At 36.4% G+C, this 23,033-nt stretch overlaps 1 protein-coding gene across 3 annotated transcripts in view; it reads left to right on the forward strand.

Annotated features, from left to right (window-relative positions):
- The window catches only part of LOC129579069 (segmentation protein cap'n'collar), an 86,771-nt gene that overhangs the window by 20,402 nt on the left and 43,336 nt on the right, over nucleotides 1-23,033 (forward strand). For 2 of the 3 annotated variants that reach the window (XM_055468648.1, XM_055468647.1), the window contains 2 exons: nucleotides 8,567-8,734; nucleotides 8,937-9,012. In XM_055468648.1, coding sequence (XP_055324623.1) covers nucleotides 8,567-8,734; nucleotides 8,937-9,012 — 244 coding nt within the window. Of the gene's footprint in view, nucleotides 1-6,825; nucleotides 7,014-8,566; nucleotides 8,735-8,936; nucleotides 9,013-23,033 lie in introns of those variants that run through there. The other variant, XM_055468649.1, reaches the window with a different exon arrangement.

Below are 23,033 nucleotides of genomic sequence, written 5' to 3' on the forward strand. Positions count from 1 at the left end.
TCAAATCAATCCAATTGATCCCACTGAGCTGATTAGACTGTCGTTTATTCTAGAACGTACTGACGTTTATTTTGATGGTTCTGAGTAAATCGAATACAAACAGCTTTTCAACAAAGCACTGACAGAAACTTTAAACACACACTGTTTGCGTTCAGTTCCCGATTAATATCTGAGATGGCGCTCTTTAAGCGCACATTAAAAGCTTCGCTATTCAAGACTTGCATCACAATTGAGCTTTGCCAAAGTTAAATTTCTCAACGTTAGCATCTGAATTTGTTACTAACCGGCAATCGATGTAATTCGAATCATATCGCATGTTAGAAAAAACGAGGAAAAAGCTTCAATTTGTTTGAACCTTAAAAAAAAGGCGATAGAAATCTGGACGTGATACCTGATAAGTGTGAAGCAGGTTTTGATGGAAAAAAATTTGTTATTATTTAAAAAAAAAAACAGAAAAAATGATGCTCACGAGCAAATTATAGAATGTTGTGCTATTTTTGAGTGTCATTCGATTGCCGGTATCAAATTATGATTTAAATGTTGATGAGTGGCATGAACTGTGCCTCCAAAGACTTTCCAAATCGAATTGGTTTGTTGTTCTTGTATATATTCGTTTTCCGTTGCTTATGTTATTATTTGCAAATAAGCTTTGCTCTATTGAAGCATTTGATATTAGACGCATTTGACAATGAAGATAACAACGAGCCCCAAAACTCATGCTACCAATAGGTCGCTACTCAAATGTTCTCTCTATCCCCATTCGTTTTATTTCGATAAGCTCAATGTCATATCGCGCACGTATTGTTATCTAAAAATTCGAATTTAATTTTTGGATATCATATGAAACGAAACGCAACTGGCCTGAAGTATTTAATCATTGGGTGAAAAAAGAATTTGCACGCAGAAGAGTTTGCGGAAAGCTGATCACATCCTTTTGCAAAAGCATCGTAGAAGGAGAAAAGTAGCGAAAAACTCCAGTTCGTGTGTTATTCTGATAATGAATTCGTGATCATCGAAGTCGAATTATTGAGAAATAATCATTTTCGAAAAAATAAAGCAAAAGAAAAAATTGTTTGTCATAGCGACGACTATAGATTTTATTTTGAAAAAAAAAAAACCAAAAAAACAGAAACAAGCTCCATATATTGACACTTGTTCAGCAGAAAAACACGCAGCGGACATTTGTGGAAGAAAATGCGAGACAAAGAAATATCATAAAGTGCAAAAAGTCATTTTTGAAAAAAAAAATACAATTTTCGAAAACACATTTTTTATACTGCTGAGTATATCGCGTCGACTATTTTTTGCGTTTTAATTCATAAATCAAAAATTGATAAGAATAACGGCTCACACTTTCCAATTGAGTGAATGCAAATAACTGGCGAACAGTTGGTGATTTTAGTTTCAAATTGAAAGTTCGTTTTCAGGAGTATTGTCCCAACGACAATTTTTCCAAGAACAAATGTGAAAGCCAAACGTGCGAGATAAAACATTTTTTTCATTCGTTGTATAATTTTGCAAGAAGTGTCGTAATCGATATATATATATATGAGAGAGAGAGAGAGTGGGACAGTGAACGACAGAAAGAAAGATGTTTTGCTTTGATGAAAACGGCATCGTTATTCCGTCGACGGCGACTTCGCCCGTTTACTCAAAAAGTGACGAACAATGTCTCGTGGATTTTTATACGCAATTTAACTTGTGCTCATTAACGGTAAATATTATCATCAGATAGATATTTCATTGTCTTCTACGTTTCCATTTCCATCTGAATCATACAACCGACGAGCGATGAACGATTTAAATGGGGATAAAAGAGAGTGTCGATATTCAAAACTTGCAAAATGTATCCATCAGTCAGTCTACGACATACGAACGGCTGTGTGATTTACAAGTTTTTTTTGTGTGATAAATGAGTCATAAATTCGAATAGAGTATTTCTCGGCATTCTTCATTGATTAAAGTGACAATAGACGACTTCGTTCTGTGGCGACACATTTAATACCGCACTATATATGTGCAGACTTTTGTCTCGTTTAAAATGGTTGAACAAAAATAATGATTCTTATCGTTGTTTGGCCCGTTTTTCCATTTCGATTTCGTTGTTAGACACGAATAACAGCTTCAAAAGCCGATTCTCTTCAAAAGTGTGGTGTCTTGTTTGCATTTATCAGCGAATACACATTAGTTTAAAATCAATTACAAATTTGTCCGTTGTTTTCTTCTTCCACCGAATGTGCTCCGTTAAACCGTTTATCATTTAACGATTACGATACATCATCGTAAATAATAATTTCAGTGTGACACACACACATACATATGATGATTGCTTGACTTGTTGTTTGTTTGCCGAGAATGTAGTAAAGTATTGACGCCACAGTATTATTGGTGTTGGTTTTGTCTTTTTGTTTTCAATGTGATGGTGATTTCTTTCGTTTTTGTGATGTTTTTTTTTTCTTCTTCTGGCTAACACCGCAAAAGGTCAAATAGATAAACGCATCGAAACAGGTTCATACCTGCCATGTATGACCCAACTGAGAAACGAAATTTCTCTGATCGGCGTTGTGTTTTTTTTTTCGTTTGTTGTGGCCAATCGATTAAAATCGAAGAAAGGCACAAACAACAACAACAACGAAAAATTAATTGTTTCGAAAGATCATTAGTTCAATTTGGTTAATTTCTTTTTGCTCTGGATATTGAAGCCACATGATTTATTACATCGATGCCGCATTGAGATCCATTGATTAATGGATGACAAAGACGAACAATGGACAAAACACTTTGTGCTTAAGTATTATTTACAATGCAGCACAAAATACCACACACTCGAAGGATAGAAGAAAGTCTTTCACCACATGCGCATCTCGTCCTTTTCTCTCACTCTCTCTCTCTCGCTCGCTCTCTCTCTCCAGCGTTCTCCAGCGCAAATATTACATCAGAACGGCGGCTTGTTTTTTTTTATAATGCCCAATCATTAATACATGATTAACAACACAAAATGTCAGATAAAATTCAATAAATAATTGATTTTTGGCTGGAACCAAGAAGACGACACAAATCATCCATCACACCAGTAATTCGTGGCATTCAAACGCATTGTGTGTTTGCATTGAAATGCAAAAGATCCTTTAGAATTGTGCTCAATCGAATACGAAATTGAATCCAATTTTCGTTGGAATAGAGCGGGAGAGTCTCGTTGGAATAGAGTGGGAGAGAGAGAGAGAGAGAGAGAGAGAAAGAGAGAAAAAAGAACACAATTATCGAAATGTTATTGAACATGAATGTTTTAAACGTTTCGCTTTGTGCTATGCTCATGAAATTCTCAACGTCGCAAGTGCACAATACACACACTTCACACAAGGAATGCTTGAACATTCTAGATAAATACTGGAACTAAAACTCGTCCATCGCGTGCAGATAATTGTTTTGTTACTATTGCGCGTTGCGTCTGTTTTTCTCTCTTTCGTCGCCGTTGTCGTTCGTATTTATTTGCTTGGCTTTCGTTTAAGTTAGCGAGATTAAAATTCGATTTCCTTGAATGCTAATGGAATGCAGTAAATTATACATGCACAGCGAAAATTATCATAAATTTAGTTAATTGAAGTTTTTTTTTTCCTTCTTATTCTTCAATATTATTTTATTGATGCCATCGAATTTCCAACAATCGATTCCGTATGACATTTGGAACCATGTTGCTGCATTGCTCGATTGCTCGTGATAAAAATGCTATTAATGGCTACTGATTTAGTTTGATTCGAGGGGAAATGCCATCTGTTGGCGACTTTCTTCTCTCTGCCGATTGTTTGATGTGCTTATTTCGTTTTATCGTGTAAATATATTTGAAGGTTGAAACCAAGAAATGAATTCTAAACGTCGAAAAGAACGAGGTAGATGAGCTAAAATGTAGAGACACGTTGATGCGCACATCAACGAAACCAATGTTGCCATACACCATCCCTACCACTTTCATCTCAGCATTTATTTATCCACCTTTTTCTCATGCTTCTCCTATTCAACATCGACCCCAACTGCTTGTATTGCCGACGTTATGTACTCAACAGCATTGGATTGAGGCGTGTCTTATGCTTGTACATAACACAAAATTTTGACCGAACCAAACTCAGTGTTTGTCTGCCTTGAGTCGAGTTGATTTGATTCAAAGCGATGGAACCTCGAAGAAATTCACTTTGAGCCAAAACTAATGCAATCATCGAATTTGACTTTAATTTCATATGGAAATCGGTGGTTTTTTGAAAGTTGATGTTCGACATAAAGTTGCATATGATTTCTACAATTAGTAATATAGAAATTCGGAACGAAATATAACCTAGTAGTGTTTGAGCAAATAGCTAATGCTGAACAAATACAAGTCATACTGGATTGGCCAACCTGCTGAAAGATCGGCCGATGGAAATGCGGCTAGATTGAGAGATAAAGAGAGAATGTGCAAAGAAACGAGAGCTTTTATGCACAAATTGACTGACAAAGAGATAATTCTGATAATGGAGAGATAAGAATCGGATAATCCATGTTTCTGTTGTTTTTTGTTCTTTTCGGCGTTGCACATTTTGCACGTGAATTTTTTGTTTGTCCGGTCTTACTGAATTTCTCACCTCTTCTTCTTCTCCTCCTTCATTTTACTATTTTTTAAAATGTTTTTTTTTGGCAATAGTTATTATTTTATTGCATTTGGTAGTCGGACAGAAAAGGATACGCAGCAGGTTTCTATGTCAACACAATGGCATCGTTTGGTTTTCGTTTGGTTTTTTTTTTACTTGAATCTATCACACTGGCAAATGGGTTTTGTTTGTGGTAGAATATGCAATAGAAGAGATTCGAATTCGTTTGCTCTTCTCTTCTCTTCCCTTGGCTGTTGTCCCGTTCCGGTGAACTCGGCTCCTTGCTGATTCACATACGCACAGTAGCACTTTCGAAACGAGCATTTTTGGTCTAGGACATGGAAAAAGACGCAAAGAAAATAAATAGATAAAAAACGATAATGTGGTGAGATGCTTGAAAATCACTTGTCCAGTTGTTGTTCGGCCACTCGTTCGCTTTTTATTTATTTTCATTGGAATCAATTCTTTGTACGATTACAAGGTGGAAGCAAAGAAATGTGTTTGCCTGTGGAATAATTGAGCTTCCGTTGGGTGCATTACTTCGTTTCGTCTTGCCACATTCACCAGAATCAATATTTTCATTGCAACCTAACAAAATACTAACAAACCCGGTGCTGAGAATTGGAATGAGAGAATGGAAATGCATGATCAAATTTGAGTCTTTTTTCCCATGTGATCGTTGAAACGACATCTCCAATCGAAACCCATTGAGTGAAAAATGATGCAATCCCAATCGCAAATCACAAATCCAACGATCGCATTGTTGTCGAAACATATGGAAATGCTTATCGTCGACAGTTTACGACGATTTGCGATCCCACTCCACCATGATAGAGAACACGAATTGATTCTTTTCACGAGCATATCGCCACCCAAAGTGATGTGATGACGAAAAAAACCGCGTTGAGCTTCATACACAAATAAGTGGATCACACACGCCTTACGCCAATTCCCAAGTCGCGACCAAATCTTATCTGTTTCGCTTCGTTGCCAATGTATTGTGTGTGTGCTTTTTTTCACTTCAATTTGTTTTCGAAGAAGACGTCGTTTGTTTTTTTCCGCACATATTCTAATAGTGTTGAATCAGTAAAACAACGGAAAAAAAATTGAAAAGAAATGATAAGGTGATTTTGATTAGTGTATACACAAAAACACTTTGGAACACTAGCAAACCAACTTACCCATTCGTTGACCGGTCGTATTGATTTATTTGTTCACTCCGAGCACGATCGTGTTTCGTTCGTGTGCGTTTTGCTTATTCTTTCTTCCACATTTGCTATCTCGCGCTTGCAGGCAATGGCATTCATTTTGCTGCACAGAATAAAATCACGATTTGTTGAAGAAACATTTTTCTTGCAATTGTGTGTGTTTGCGTGCGCCCCACGCTGGAGTTGATAGCAGAATCGCGACACAGCAAATATATTTGTTTTAATTATGATTTTAAAACTCAGTGTGATTCAAAACTTGCTGGTGGTGGTAGCCGGCATCATACGGTTCGTTCGATCACCGAAGAACCACACTGGTCGCTTCGCTTTTTATCAATACACAACGTATACATTGATGTGGGGCAAGACAAAAAAAAGTGTAATCCACGTATAAAAATAACGCACGAACAAGACAAATCTTAAAATGGGGAGTTGATAAAAAAAACACACTTTTCGTGTTGATTCGCCTTTAGTTTAACCGTATTTATTTTCGCATCATTCGTTTGATTTCGTATGAGTTCGACAAATCTGATTGATTTGAATTTTTTCTTTTGAATCAATTCATTTGATTTGCACGGCCGTTTTGTTTTTATTCACAGCGATTTGCTTCCTTTTATTTCGCAACGAAACATATCTACAAACGAACAATATTTGATGGTATTTATTCTGACATGAATTTCGCGCACGTATGCAATTCAATTGGTGATAATCGAAGCACGTACAACAACGGCCGCAACAGTACACGAACATCTCGCACTGGTTCGCTCTCTCTCTCTCTCTCTCTCTCTCTCTTTCTTTCGCCGCAAAAAGGACATCGAAATTTTCGGTTCGATCGTAATGAACAGAGAGAAAAAAGAATGAAATGAGAAAAAGAAACATTCGCATCGCGCAAAAGATAAAGAGAAAACGCAAATAGAAAAAGCAGCAAGAAATTTAATGGCAATAATAAATTTTGTTTGATTTTAATTTTGATTCGTATTCGTATTGAAGTAAACGTTGGCTTCAACTTGATCGTCGGAAACAGTGTTGCTCGGTTAGGAAAAGCGGCTGGCGGCACAGTCCGCTTCGGCCAAAGTCAAACGCAACCAAACAAGTTACAAAGTCAAATGTAGTTGAAGTTGATTTCGTTAAATTTAGTTGCAGCCATTTGATCAGTCACTTGCATTTTGTCTCAATCGCAGTTCAAATGGTAAATCGATCGTTGATTTTAAACATTTCGATGAGTTTTTCTGTGTCTGCGTTCACTTCTGATTACAATTGTACAATGATTCAACTCTTATTGAACTACAAAATCGTCCATTATTCTTTTTCTATTGTTATTCTTCCTTCTCCGTCTTGCACGACAAATTAATTTTATTGGACGTAAACCGGTGGATGCACTCCCAGTAATTTCAGTTCCAAACAAAGACAACATAGAGAGATAATAAACACCGATTTAGAAGAGTGTGCAACAAAACGGAAAATATTCCACTCAGCGAATTTGTCTCGACATCTCAAGTATTTATCTTAGAGCTTAGCGCCATAAATAATTAAGCAAATGTGCGATTATCATTCATAACTTAGAAGAAAACAAAACGAAGGCCCACACACTCATATGCGAACAAATAGCAAAGATATTGAAGAATAGTTGATTTTGCCTACGATTTGAAGCGATGTGCCGATTCACGATGAAAGTGTTTTGTGGGTGTTAGCCGAAAAATTAGTGAAAACGAAAATGCTCTTGAAACATTTTTTTATCTATCTTGAATGCAGAACAAATATTCATTCGACTATAAGCGTTATCCATTCGTTAGAATAACTTTTGCCTTAAAAAAAAGTATATCAAATCAAATGAGCTGATGAGAAAATGCAGAAATATGCAGTTTTGTTTTATTTTCCAATTCGAATGGTGCGAATAGGAAAAGCGGCTTCAATCTAATTTTCATCGCTTCATTGATAAGTTCAATCATTTCTGATGCAATGTGAGACTTCCACAAGGCTCATTTGATTTTTATTTAAGTCGATAAAAGATTTTCAATCGCATCCATTCTTCGATGAATCGAATCGTGATTCCTTTTTTTCTCGGCCGATTTTTAACCTTGAGCTCTTTGACAGCAGTCATTAGTTCATGACTTCAGTTTCCCTATGACGGAGACAACAAAACAAAGACTATATTTTAAAAAAGGTTTGAATAAAAAATCAAACAAACAAAATTATCAATGGGTTTCCATTAGGAACTTTATTTCTATATCAACTGCGCGAATATGTACTGTACTGTACAGTAAAGCCGTGACCCATACCGAGATTAATCGTCACTGGCGAGAAAAACAACTTTATGGTGACATCGAATAAGTCTGGTTTGACTGTATACAATTTTGCTGAATAGTCAGAGGAACAGAGAAGAATTTTCAACTGATAACATATCGCGTGATTTCTCCTACCAGCTTTTTTTCATTCGCTTCCAATGTCCAAATTTAGTTAGCACTGCCTAATTTAGTTTGAGATCAACGATCAATCTTTAGTCAATCAAATCATAGTCATTTCGAACATTTGCCCATTCACAAGCAATTTTTTTTTCGCATCATACACGAGTCGTGTGATAACAGTTTTTGTGGTGTCATGCTTAGAAAAAATAAACACGTGATTTACTAAATACATTTTTTTACTTCTATTTTCAAACTATTCATCTTTAAAAAAAAATCCTAGTTCAATTGAAAAAAAAAAAAGATAATCGATCCCAATTTTTCAATTTTGTCATTGCAGGAGAGCGAAATTGTTGAAGTACTATGGAAACAGGACGTTGATTTGGGTTACACTTTAGCGCCAGTTAAGTCAAGTTCACCCAAGGAATCGGCTACCGTTTCTGGACCATCGTTCAGCACCGAAGACAATGAAAAATTAAAAGCACTTCAAGAACTCAAAAATGACAAGGTAAAATTCATTTTTCTATGTACGAAAAAACATTACAACATTCTCTCACTCACGATGAATTGGAGAAAATAAAAATCAAATTACTAATAGAGATCGAATATTTGAACATTAGAATTAGAATTTGAAAAATATTGAAGCTAAATTGGCATAGCTGGTGATTTTAAAGTGAATATTATTTTGAAATTTAACAATTGGTGCAAAGCCAAAACAGGATGAGGCCAAATCGCCTTTGGACGATGAATGGGCTGGCATTAATTTTACCGTCGACAATGAAACTGGTACGTATCATATTCCATTTTGTGCATATATATGTGAATTGTGGGGGGAAATTATCAAAAAGAAGTCGATTTCGTGTGCATTCTTTTGAACATTGTCTCCTCCAATTTTATTATCTTTTGAGCAAATATCATAATTTAAGTAGTTCTTATTAAATTCACACACATTTGTGAATTTACTGTATTTTGTTGCCACGTGATAAAAAGTGTGGATTCGATGGATTTGTGCGCAACACTCGGTTGAACGACTAAATTCGTTGGTCGTTTGCTTGATTATTTCAATGTTATTTCGTTGAAGTGTACGTTCCATGTTGCCGGGCAGATTCCATCTCACATATTGGTTCGACAAAGCCATTAAATATAAATTTCGGATTTAGCTCTGGTTACATTCAAAAGAAAGCGATATCGCCCTTATTATTTACACACGCAATATCCAACCGAAAACCGTCGAGGGATGAAGCGAACCAAAAAAGAGAAGAAGAAAGAAAATCAAAAGGCCCTCGCCACTTACAGCCCAGATAATATGGATAATACATCAAATCTACGCGTATATATACACACACTCTCTCTAGCACTCGCTCGCTCTCGCTCTCTCTCTCTCTCTCTCTCTCCCCCATACTCTCAGTCTCTTGTTCCAACTGAATATCCGACAATTTTCAAAAAATGCGGTACGCATTTCAAATGTTCCATTTTCGACGCTGTTGTGTGTTTTCGTGTTCTATCGTTGTTGTTGATTTTTTTTCACTCTGATATTCCTCTTTTCTTTTCCATTGGTGAAAAATGATCGAAACATTACTTGCGTTTCCTCAATATTAGAATCTGTTATTTACGTTGGGATGTGCGTGGTACGAATTTTCGGTTCGTGTCAAGCATTTGAAATGGTGCGTTTGTATTTATATATCAAATGGTTTTGTGCACGTTATCGATTCAAATGCACGAAAGGCGGCGGCGACGGCAGCAGCAACAACAACAGCATCAGGGCACATAGAATGCCATATCGTACCCAAATGAGGAATAAACAAAAAATACGAATATTTTGGGCTTGAGAGAATGAGAAATGTCGTCATTAGGATTCGTTGTTGAATATTCAAGCGATCGCGTTTCCAAGCCCACGCAACGCATTACCACACTCATGCAAATGGTATATAAGCTCGGAAAATTTTGACAATGTTCGTAAATTGCAAATGTGAAGTTATGATGAAACATTCCTAACTTTCGACATTTTGGTCGATATTTGTAAATTGAGTGGCTTCGGTTCACTCCGAGAATTTGGTGTGGCGATGATGTAAAGTTCTCGGCTATGCCACATTTTAAACTTTTCATTGTTTATTTGATGAGGCTGGATTGTTCTTATCGCTGCTCAACCGATTGACACGAACGAATTAATATCGCTGCGAATGTTGTGATTCGTTCAAACCGTAACAATATTTCGGCATCCCTTTGAATAGCCGGAAAAATTTGTGCAAACAAACTCGAATGGCAAATGCTCAAATCCACCAGATCACGAAACTAAAACGACATTCAAAATCAATAATAATAATTCCGTATTTAGCTTAATCCATGGAAAGCATGACTCGAGTTCTTCTGGTCATACACATTTCGGCGCACGGATAGAAGAAATACAAAGATCAGAAACGGGGAACGAGAATGAGAGAGTTTTGCAATAGTTACGCAAAATGGCCGAGCGAATCAACCTTTGACACACCAATTATACCAATGTGTATCCAACGGAATGATATGTTTGCCGTAATATTTTTTTCCGTCATGGCAGACGTGGAAGGAAATGTGTTATTGTGAGAAGGAAAAAAGTGTATGCGAGTGCGTTTTTGGAAATAAATTCATCAAACGCGGCAGATATGAGATCATGTCAGGGTGCGCACAATCACCAGCATGATTGTGTACAAAAGTCATATATATATATTTATATATAAATGGTTGCACGAATGTTGAACATCCACGACACAAATAATCCGAGTCGACAAAAGAATATCGGACAATAATGTGTGTGTGTGTTTGTGTGTGTGTGTGTGTGTGTGTGTGTGTGATACAGACGCGTTTAAATTATTATACATGGCATGGCGGTGCGCAATACATATTATTTCGTGAAGAGTGTTTTTTCTGCCTTTCTTTTTGGCTTGGTTGTCAGTTCGCTTGCGCTGAGATGATGCGTTTTTTTCTGCTCTTCTCGTTCGACCGAAGCTGTATGATTTTCTTTTGATTTCGATGATATTCTGGGCTTTTTGTTCAGTTCTGTAGCTATGGGTCCAGGCGCTGCGGGTAACAGAGCAGCCAATCAAAATGAATAGACGAGCAATACAGAGCTAAATGTGGAAAAAGATATTCACAGAACTTGAATACAACAAAATGAAAGAATCAAAAGGGAAAAGAAGAAGAGAGAGAAAAAGTTGACGTGTTGCTTCAGATTCTTCTCATGTGTGTGTGTGTGTGTGTGTGTGTGTGTGTGTGTGTGTTTTTGTGAGGCGGAAAAATCTCTGAAGAATCTAATTTTGTATTGTTGACCGAATAATGAAGACATTTTTCCATTGAATAACAAAAATATGATTCCATTGTTTGCATCACACAACAACTCTCTCATTCCTACGCTTCTCACCTGTGTATTTTCTTGCACTCTTTCGCACTCACTCGGGGGAAGTGTGTTCATAAAGTTTATGGTTTGGTTTCATCTTTTTCGTTTTTTTTTATTTTAATTTTAATTCGGATTTCGTTTTTCAACCGTATTTATCAAAGCTGACCCAAGAGAATGTTTTTTTTTTGGCTTCAAAACTTCTTTCTCGCCTTGCTTCATGCCTTTCGGCCGAACTATAAGGCGGTCTCATGTCACGATTTAACAATGCGCATAGCGTATCAAAAGTCAACACATTTGAAAGGCAATACACTTAATTTGGAAACGTCAGCGGGGTTTTGGAAATGATATTGTTTTCGTCTTTACATTCTTTGTGGCTTTGTTACAATCGAGCTGAAATCCAATGAGAAGAGAGTCCAAGTCGCATTCACTCGCTGCGATGGCGCGCACCCAACGGCTTATTTGGAAAGTGAAATATGTAAACGGTCGTAATAATAGCAATTAAAATTATAATTTTAAATTTTCCCATTTAAATGAATCATCGCAACAATATGCGAAGAGAATTGGAATGGGGAGCGAAAGCATGTGGAAATTTCACATAGTGTTTTCCTTCGTTCGATTAATTTAGCCACTGGCCAATTTCAGTTTGTTTTTTTTTTTCCTCTTAACAATGGGCTCGGTTCGGCAATTTTGGGGCAGGGAATAATATTTCGCTGGTGCGAAGAAAAAACAACAAGTCAAAACTTGCACGAATTCAAATTATTAACTTGCTTTGGATTTTCACATCGCAGACGTTGGCCAGCGGAACATAATGTGTTAATTGACATTGTATACATACACACACACACACACGCACAATCCGAGAAAATTGCAACGAAATTAAACGAACAATTCGAGGGAAAAAAAAGCGAGTCGAAAATCACCAGAATTAACCGAAAAAATAAGATAGAAAGAGTGAATTCGATGTTGTTTTGAATGCTTGAGCTAAAACAATGAAAATGCTCACGGAAAATCTGCTTGTAATTGTTTTCGTTTCCAATTTGGAAATTTCTTTTCGTTCCGCAAAACAAACATGGCAACCAACTCTGGAAATCCACGGTGCACGGTGCACATAAGATTACGAACTTTTCTTCACTTTAATTTAATTAAGCCGTTTAGCCAAAAATAAGTAAACGAACTTTAGTTTGCCATTGTTTTTTTTTTTCTGTCTTCTTTCTCATTTCGTTTCTTTTGCCAAGTTAAATTGATCGACATTCTCACTCAATTTCAATACCCAATAAAAAGGTTTGATTATTTGATTTAGTTTTTCAAGCCACTATTGATTGCCACATGCATGGCAGGCAATTAACGAATCCATTCGGTCCCGGAACAGGAAATTGGAATTTATGCGAAATTGAACGGCTGTCAAATGTTCCATCCACACTGATCCACGCATTGCAACTGAACGTACATATGTTTACGATGAATTGCCAGGACGTTCCACAGAAGAAACAAAAACATATTGTTCGACGATAAGATTGGGTCATTTTGTGATTTGTTTTAGTAAACAACTGGAGCACAGCTATGGAAAACTCTAAAAATAATTGAATAATAAATATGATTGGAAGTATGCAGGCCAAGTTCATGTTCTAATGATATATATATATATATATATATATACCGTTTGGCGGCAGTAGCGTATTTGAACATTTGTTTATGACGGGTATTTTTCAATTATTGTTCGTGTTCATTCGTTCGTTCTTTTGTTCATTTTCATCGAATATTCTAATTCGAGTCCCGAACTTTTTCGAATTTCATTCTGAAGGAAACTGATGGAATTAACATCGCGGTGTGAGCTAGGGTCACAATTGTCGAAGATTAACGAATTCGAATCGATCGAATGTGTGATGAATCGCAATATTCGAAAACTAATGGAATTAAGAGCATCGAATTTAAATAATATTAATAGATCAAATGAGATTTTCTCTAAAGTCATTGGAATCATTCACTGAACACGAGATCCAAATCTTGCATTGACATCGATTGAGGCATTTAGACAAGTTTTACTGAACGTTACTAATTAAAACTCAATTTAAATCAATTAAACTAAAACGGTAACAGTGAAATAGTATAACACAATGTGGGCACGGCAATCAAAAATTCATGCGTTGTGTCACTGATCACAAGCTGATTTTACATTCTCGATGTGGCTGTGCGTGTGGTTTGTTTTTCGCATTCGTTTCTCACAAATGATATCGAAACCAATGGATTGCTCGATGGCTACAAACAAACAAGGCAACAACTCATCGAGAACAGAAATTTAATTTAATTTAATTAACAAACACAAAACGGTTCAATTGAGCACAAGACAAAGAGATGAAGAGAGAAAAAGTGGCGAGAGAACGAGAAAGAGAAAAAGAAATTGTACGAATTTACGTATGATTTGGCAAATAAAGTGATACCAAATGGGAAAATGCGTAGCAATTTGCGCCGCTCGAACGGTTGTTTAAAACAACAGCAACAACAACAACCACAAAAAAAACCGAAAATAAAATCGATAATTATTGGTTATACGTTGCAGTCGCAATCAAATTCGAATATATGAACTTTCTAAATTCTCGACCATGATTCATGCGCGGTAATGTGCGTTCCGTTGACCGCAATTCGATTCTTTATCACAAAACGTAATGAAACGTTTAAACCGATTGATTATCGCATTATATTATTATTAGAAAATTCAGAAAACAGCCGAGCTTATAATTCACTTTTTTTCGCTTCAAACTCTTTTTTCATTTCAATAACAATTTATTCATTGCTTCTCACTTTGTGTGTTTTTTTGCTGAGCCACTCCAATAATATGACCACAATTATAGATTACAAGTGTTTATTAAATTATATTTAGCATTTGTTCTTTTTTTCATTCTCTATGGAGCCATTATACGCCATCAGATGATGTGAGTTGAGTGGAATCGAGTCGAGTCAATGCAAGAGAAAGATGGGAAGAACGAGGTTTTTCATTAATACGCCTTTTCGATGGTGTTCTTTTTGCTTTGCTCCGAATAATTAATATTCGATTCATGTAAAATGGAAGCGATGTATATGCGATGAAAAGAAAAAAAATGAACGAAATACCTTTAGTTTTGTGAGCAAAGAAATGAATAGGTCTAGAGTAGCAGGTATCCAACCAACCAACCAGCAGCAAATTATTATCTCTCATATGTAATTTCGTACTACATACGAGGAAAAAAAATGAAGTTGATGCGAAGAAGAAAAAAAATAAAAAGAATTACATTGGTAATCCCGAACATTTCCGTATCGTTGTCCTGCGTTGTTCGTAGCTACTTTTGGTTATTTTTTGTGAATTTTCTTGAAATAAAGGCAGTGAAAATATTATAATAAAAATAAAGTGAAAAATCGGTCACTTTGACTAAAACCTCGACAATTTTGTATGAGAGGTAACCGTAAACCGATTCTTATTGGCTTTCAACTTTCTGAGGTTTCATTTTTTGGAGAAAAAATAAGATTCTGAAAGTTTTATGTTGATCGCATTTGCAGAAGTTTGGTTTTTGGCCCTCAATTTTTTCCAAGAAAATTTCTATAAAAATTGAGGACAAAAAATCAAACTTGTGCAAATGCGATCAACATGAAACTTTCAGAATCTTATTTTTTTCTCCAAAAAATAAAACCTCAGAAAGTTTGAAGCCAATCAAAATTGATTAACGGGCACCTCCCAAACAAAAGTGTCAATTTTTTGAAGTTTTTCTTAGGGCAAGTACCCCAGGATCAAATCGAAAATGCCTTATCTTCGAACTTAAGCTAAGTTTTTTGGATACAAAACTTTTGGCATTTCCAGATTTTCATTATCTCAATTATTTTTTGTGTTATCGTGTTAACAAAAACCAACGACGACAACGACGACGACGGCACACGAACGGACAAGTGTCTCAAAAAGTGGTTTTCTGCGCGTTTCATGAGTTTTTATGATGATCTAAACCAATTTTGCGAAAAAAGTTTTCGGGACCAATTCCTATACTTTCCCTTGACACGCAAGCTGACGACACTTCAGTACAAACATCATTTGAGCGCTCGCAGCGCCACGAACTCTCGTATCATTTTGTATTGACTTTTCGATAGTTCATGAGTTCGCCGTAGACTTCGTCAAAACGTGTCGTCCCTTTGTTGACACGGTGTGTACGGAAAGGTAATAATTAATTTGGTTGTTCCATGAACCGTTCACCAAATTGATAAATTTCCAAGGCGCAATGTTTTTGGTCGGCATGGATTCGTATGAATGTGTTTGTGCGCGCCTGTGGCAACGAAAAATTCATTTCATTTACAAGCAATGAGAAACACACCCGTCGAAATATAATAAGCCAACTGGATGCCATGTTTTTTTGTGCATATTTCAATTTCATTGAAATGGCGAATTGAATCGCAACGTAAGCACATCGATGTAATCAATGTGTGAGTGGAAAAAGGAAGGATGGAATCAATTTATATAGCACAAAATGTCGCTGAGATGAAACGCCCCAGATGAGAGATGAAACGCCACAAAAAATGAGCCCCATCGCAAAAACTTCTTTGTCCCAGCGGTTTTTTGCCACTTCAACGGATTTCATTTTTCTTCGCATGATTTTCTGCTGGCGTTGTCAGGATAATTTTTTATTCGCAGCCAGTCGCTGTTATTTGAACTTTCGCGTCCATAATAAGATAAGTTTTTTGAAGCGGTCACTTTTTTACACACTGATCGATCAAATGCGCATCTCAGAATAAAAGCGACGACAATAGGGAAAAAATGAGCAACAGCAGCAGCATATTCGCATAAAAACCACGCAACGTCAACGGTCATTACACAGTTTCTCTATTAATAACATTTCCGTGCGATAATAAAGAATCGAGAGCTCGACAATATGAACGCGTGAACAACGTCTCAAGGTGAACTGCATTCAAAATACCAAGCAAATTATTTTGATGCGATACTTCGATTTTATAAATCGATTTGTTTGTTTTCATCGTGTGCAGCCTTACATAGTTTTGAAACGGAGAGACCACAACGAACTTGATCCCGAATGGCATGAATCGAGAAAAAAAAATTGTTATTTTATTTTGCCAACAATTTGATCGATTGTTGTTGGAAATCGATTGATGGCGACCATGTTTATTTAATGCGCTGTCTGACTGAATGTGAGTGTGTGTGTGTGTGTATTTTCGGAGCCATTTAGAGTTTCATTTGATTTCGATTACAAGCGAATGAAAATCGGTTTCGATCTGTCTTTTTAGCTGTTCGTTGATCCGCAGTCGCAATGAATATTAATCAAAGCGTCAATAAAATTCCCGATCACCATCAAAATCGACAATTGTCTGATCCGATGGATTAAAATATGCTGCTATCTTCGTATGATCTCTCTCTCCTTCGTACATCGGATTGGTCGGTGTGTTCGTTCTCAAGACAATGGCGTTTCTAATTATTTCTCGGTTGAAACAAATGCGATTGACGATCGGATCTGAGATTGGCCGTTTGATTGTAGTCTCTAACGATGTATTTATATGTTATGGCTGTTGTGTTTTTTTTTTCGCGCCGACCACCCGTATATGTGTCTACAATAGACGTGTGCATATTTTCGGTTCATATCGCATTTTTATCAAATGGATTTGTTTCTCAAACTTTTATGTGCCACGCATCATACACATCACACACACATAGGAATGCTCACAAAAATATAGGTAAATAATGAAAAACATGTTCAGAATTTCATTTTCTCTCAGTGTGCTCACAGCCAGCACAATGACTGGGCTATTTTTTCCACAGTCCTGTTTCATCACGCCGATAAATGCAATCGATTTTTTCTTTCTTTCTCTCATTCAACCAAATATACTATTAATTGTATTGTTATCAAACGAACGTCATGTCGAAAATATAAAGGAAAAACAACATTCTCGAATATCATAAAAAATGACGAAGAATTGATATTCGAAAGGGAAGAGCAGCAGCGGTCCACGTTTCTTTCATGCTCGCTGTCAGTTTGGCATGGTGGAACTCACATTGATTACAGGACAAATTATTCGTATACCAGTCCGTTTATCTATCAATTGATTGATACCGATAAAGGTGCCCGAATCATACGCATAGACAGTTTTGAACATGAATATAAAAAAAACTCAGAAAAAAAAATGCTGAACAATCAAAATAGTCGGTAATGGTCGAATTCTATGATTTTGAACAGATAGATCATGTCGATCGAAATTTTGGATTATACAACATAATGTACACAAACATCCTGGTGGAGGTGCATTTTAACCATTAAACATTCATCGGAAATTCTCTGAAGACCAAACATTGGCTATTGTAATTTACGACGTCCAAGTTGGGTAATTTTTTTTTCGATTTGGAAAAAGTATTGCTCATCTTTCGTGCATTAAAGTTAAATGGAAATTGTTCAACGACCTTTGCTAATGCAAAGATCATGTTATATGAACTCTGGAACGCGGCGTCGTTTATTGGAACTCCGAAATGGTCAATCGGGATTGTTTTTTTTATTTGGATCACAAGCACTTGTAATCAGAGCAAATGACTGAACACAACCAGAAAATGACTCTATATTTCCCGGCAGACGGGTATTGTTCCAGTGTTCCACAGTATTTTCACTTATTTCATGCAATGACGATTGTTTTTAGTGCAGCACAACTGAAAATAGAATAACCGTTCGCATGAACGTTTTGAGCTGTAGGAAAAAAATGCACAACAAAACCGTTTCGATGGACTAGTCAAGCCAATACCGCCGTATAATCATGATGACTAAAAATTGTTTCCTTTCATCATCGTCGTCGTCATCATCATCATGACGTCGATATAATTTATTTTTCAATGGTAACGTTATAATTTACCTATATTTTTTGGCGTATTTTTTTCCGTTCATTTGCTGTGCTCGTCGTAAATTGTGTCTGCGTCTGCCGGCGTGCGATCACTGTATTTTTTGTTTGTGCGTGAGCAATGAGAATGAAGTGCGTTTTTTTCATCATCCGAAAACGTGAGAGAATCAAGTGAATTTTTTTCATTTGTTATTTGTCATTATTTGACGCCGCACAATTATACCAACCAGCAAACACTTTACCGATCATCAGCCTGTGTTTGTGATGTACCAATGAATCAGAGATTCATACTCTTTTTTTACGTTTCACAGTTACAGTTCCAATGACCGTCGATTTTTTCTCACTGTCGACTACAAAAGATCTGTCGGTTGGTTATACTTCCGATTCCAGTTGTGCTTCTTCATCATCATTTTGTGTACATTGCACTGGCTGTGTGCTGCTCTTCCTGTCTTGATATTGCGATGATTCAGAACTTATGCGTAGTTTTGTTGTTTGACTTGTGCCCAAGAATTGTCTTCACTTACTTTTACTTTTTTTGTCGCTCTTGGTTGACGGTTCTTTTCACACTTTGGCTCTCTCTCTCTCTCTCACTCTCTCAGTTTCTCATTGGGTTTCGACGCAAAAATTGAAATGAACCACGTAACGGTGACAACGTAAAATTAACAATGAAATGGGAAAATTAGCGTGAAACGAAACCAAATTTATTAGTCAATTCTATACACTGAATACGCAAGTCAATGTGGCGTACATTCAGTTCGATGGCATGATGATTGAGCAGAGATTTGAATTTTCCGTTTTACACCGTAAAGTGTGATGTGTGTCGGTCATGAGACCAAAAACCAACAATAACAACAAAACAACATAAACAAACAAATAAAAACGAAAGAAAAAAACGCATTTTCAATGCATAAATAAGATAAAAAGAAGACAAAATCCATAGCACTTCAACAGGTTGATCAATAATAGTGTCGCTTGAGATTTGCATAATGACAGCGGCGCCATTTTATTTGTATGCAATATTACGATATTTTTTGTTTCTTGTTTACGATAAAATATTTGAAACAGAACGCGAAATTCGCCATTTGCAATGGGTATTATTGTCCCAAGCATTGGTTATTATACATCGCAGAATGCGAAAGGACACCCATATATACGAAATTGGGTCGTTAATCGATATTGGTAACTGGTTTGTAACTCAAAATGGAAAAAAGTTAATGAAAAAAAAAACAGCCCGTCGAACATGCGATCAGGTCTCGAGCTCATTATAAACTTTTATTTGGTTCGATATGCGGTTTTTGTGTGTGCGCGCACTGCTCTCGTGTGTTAACATCGGGCCATTATGTATGCAGGGTCTGCCTTCTTCGACCATTTTTCATTCTATTCCAATTTAAATATTAATCAAGCATGTAACCATAAAATATATTTCGCTGCTTTTCTTTTATTCGCCCATTCTGTCTGCCTTCCTTTCATCACAAACGCGCATACACACACATATGCGCTCGCGCTCGCCGTGTGTATCCAAAATGGTTGATGAACGAATAATTTATTTTAATTTGGATTTGACATTTTTAACGATCGCCGCACTTGATTAGCTCGATATGTGTTGTGTGCGCCCGTAATGGAAGCACGCCTCGATTTCGAATTTAAATAAATTGGTTTTTGTTTTAGACCGAGAAAACGGAAAGACGGACAATGTATGTGTGTATGTGTGTTTGGACGCTGATTTCGATTGAAAGCAATTTATTTTTCGGTTTATACATACCACAGGCCATACTGCGTGCCTTTTTTCCAATTAAACTTTCCCAGCACCAATCACGTTGAGCAATTTCAGATCATAAATCAAAATAAAGTTGAACGAAAAAAAAAAAAAATTATTGAAACTTTATCGCTCCAGTTTGGATTTTTCTGCTTTTGAAATTATTGCAGATGGGCATCAAGTCGGGCTGAAAAAGTCGAAATCGAAAGATGAATTTAAATTACAGTTCACTAGAACTGAAATTTTAAGGGAAAAAAAGCATAAAAATAATAAATTATGTCACTTTATGGCAAAAATAAAACAAGACTAGAATAAGCGATGCAAAGCCTAGTCAACCACAATCGATATTCCATTGAAACGATCTCTTCGATTTGAAATGAGACGATTCAGAGAGATTCGGTGAGCACTTTTCTGAGCTGAATGGTTTGTATTAAGTAAATAATCTGAATAGTACTAAAGGTCAATCAAAAATGGTTTGAATGAGCCAATAATCAAGCGACATTTATTTTGTTCGAATAGCAAAACATTCAAGTCATCGTTGTGCACAGGCCCAACCAACATGATTTGAAAATGCACCAGGAATTCCAATGAGCAAGTGAAACACTTTCATCATATGGCCATAACGCACATTACGATTACAACAGCCCATTCGACTCCTCCAGCTTAGAGCAGTCTCAAGTATTTGTCTGAACAATTTATTCTAAGAATCAGAATTTTCTTCGAAAATTTCCAAATGTTTTCTTTGGCTGCATTGCAGCGCAATGTATATATTAATACAATAACAATGGTGGAATAAAAATGAAACAACAAAACCAAAAGAGTTTTACTTCACAATGAAAATGATTTGAATTTATTTTTCTCAAGTTATTTTCCTTCGTCTCATTGCGTTTTTTCTGTTCGTGTTTCATTTCGTTCAATGTTTTCTGTTCTTCTCATACTCGTCTTTCTTGGTTGAAGTGATGATAAAGCTATTATTTCACACTTCGTTTCACCATCGAAACGCAAAATTTACATGTTTAAATAGATGTGAACTGGCGAATTGATGTGTTACAAAGTAAAATGCATAGTGTTGCCGTGGCTTTCTTTGCCATTCGATTCGCTTCGATGCGTTCGATTGCTGATTAGAGAATTTTAAGCAGAAAAACTTTGGCTTTTCTATGGGCAAAAAGTACACAAAGGTATAAATTGAACTAAGTGCGAAATTATACATTTCAAGCTCTGCTGTGATTGCCAGGTTGAATCAGCATGGAAGCAGAAACGTTTCACTTATTTAATGGAATAGAAAGGAAGAAAGCACTAAAAGTCATTGGCTTTTCTATATTATTTTAAATGCTTACACATTTTTAGAAGCGCACATCGCACTGCCCGATGATGAAGTATTTAATTATGAACCGTCTAATGAAAACAAAGTAAATGTTTGCAGCGCTTGGTCTAATGCTCTTATACAATGGACAGAAAATTGATAAGCACCTACTGTCTTGACATCCCCGAATGGTGCTTCAATGATGGAAAATTCAAATCGATCACACATTGCGTTACGTTTTCGTTGGGCGCGTAGAACGCGCGTGATTCTGAGTGGAACGCATACACAATTTCATTATTTGGATAACTCTCCAAAGGCGAAAGACAAACGGGCCACAATTCGACTCGGATTTTATGTGAATCATCATGAATTTGACATAAGCCAATCTTCTTTGGCCATCACTTCAATCGTCTCTCTCTCCCTCTCTCTCTCTCACTCTCCGAAGATTCTTATTCTTGTTCTACATCGCGATGCGGTTGTTATTATCACATCGATTTCTCTATTTATTGTGCTGTCTCTTTAGAGGAATTTAAACCGTTTCAAGTGCTTCAGATCGATCGTTGCCCACTTCAATTTGACACTAAATCGCCCAAACCGAATATTCCTGTCCAGTCAAGTGTTTATTTTAACATCGACAAAAAGCAAATTTACTTGTCACTTGTGCATCCACACACACACACACAGCATGCGGAGTGCGACACGTATGGGTACACTTTCGTCAGGTTGATAGATTTTCATATTTGTTTGTCAATCAGTTGTCATGTGACCGGGCATCAGGATTTCGAAGGATATGTGAACCATTTGTCGAAACCAAATGCTGCATGAGAATAATGATGGAAAAATTGACGAATGTCGCGTTTTTTGCACAAAAATTCAGAACGTCCGCCATTTTATATTCCTATTGAATCATTTTATTTATCATTGAAGAGAGGATGCCAATGAACTTGATTAGCACCAAATCAATTGAATCGAATCAATTTCATTGAATTGAATTGAATTCAACAATCGGATTTCAATACGATCAATGAATAAAATGGCCACTTTTCATCGCTAGAATCAAACATTGAAATGCGTCGTAATCATCTTTGTATTCGAATGGCAAAAGGGAAGAATTCGATGAAATCGAAATGAAGCTATCACATTAAGGCAACCTATTGTGATCGAAATTCGAGCAACAAATTAAGCCACAGATCGGTTACTCGGACCAGAACGTCGGAATATAAAGTCGTTTGATTGAAAGCGAGACAAACTAATAATGTGATGCGAGCAACATAATCATTACCATTGCTCAGTTTCTCCGAATTCAATTCTATTCTCGTCAACAATGCAAACGTATTCACGGGATTTGATCTCAGCTCTGCGTATGCTAAAGATAGAGAGAAAGAGAAAATGACGAAAAATGGTGCATGAGTTTAATTTTTTATTTGCCATGCAACATTCATTGTTATGAAAATCACTATGCACAATACCCTTTGTGCATATTGGAAAATCGTTATTAAGCTCCTGCCATCCGGCAAACAAATGTGTGTATC

This window comes from Sitodiplosis mosellana, unplaced genomic scaffold, assembly GCF_009176505.1.
Source record: "Sitodiplosis mosellana isolate CC-2019 unplaced genomic scaffold, AAFC_SMos_1.0 Smas_scaffold_6226, whole genome shotgun sequence".
NCBI lineage: Eukaryota > Metazoa > Arthropoda > Insecta > Diptera > Cecidomyiidae > Sitodiplosis > Sitodiplosis mosellana.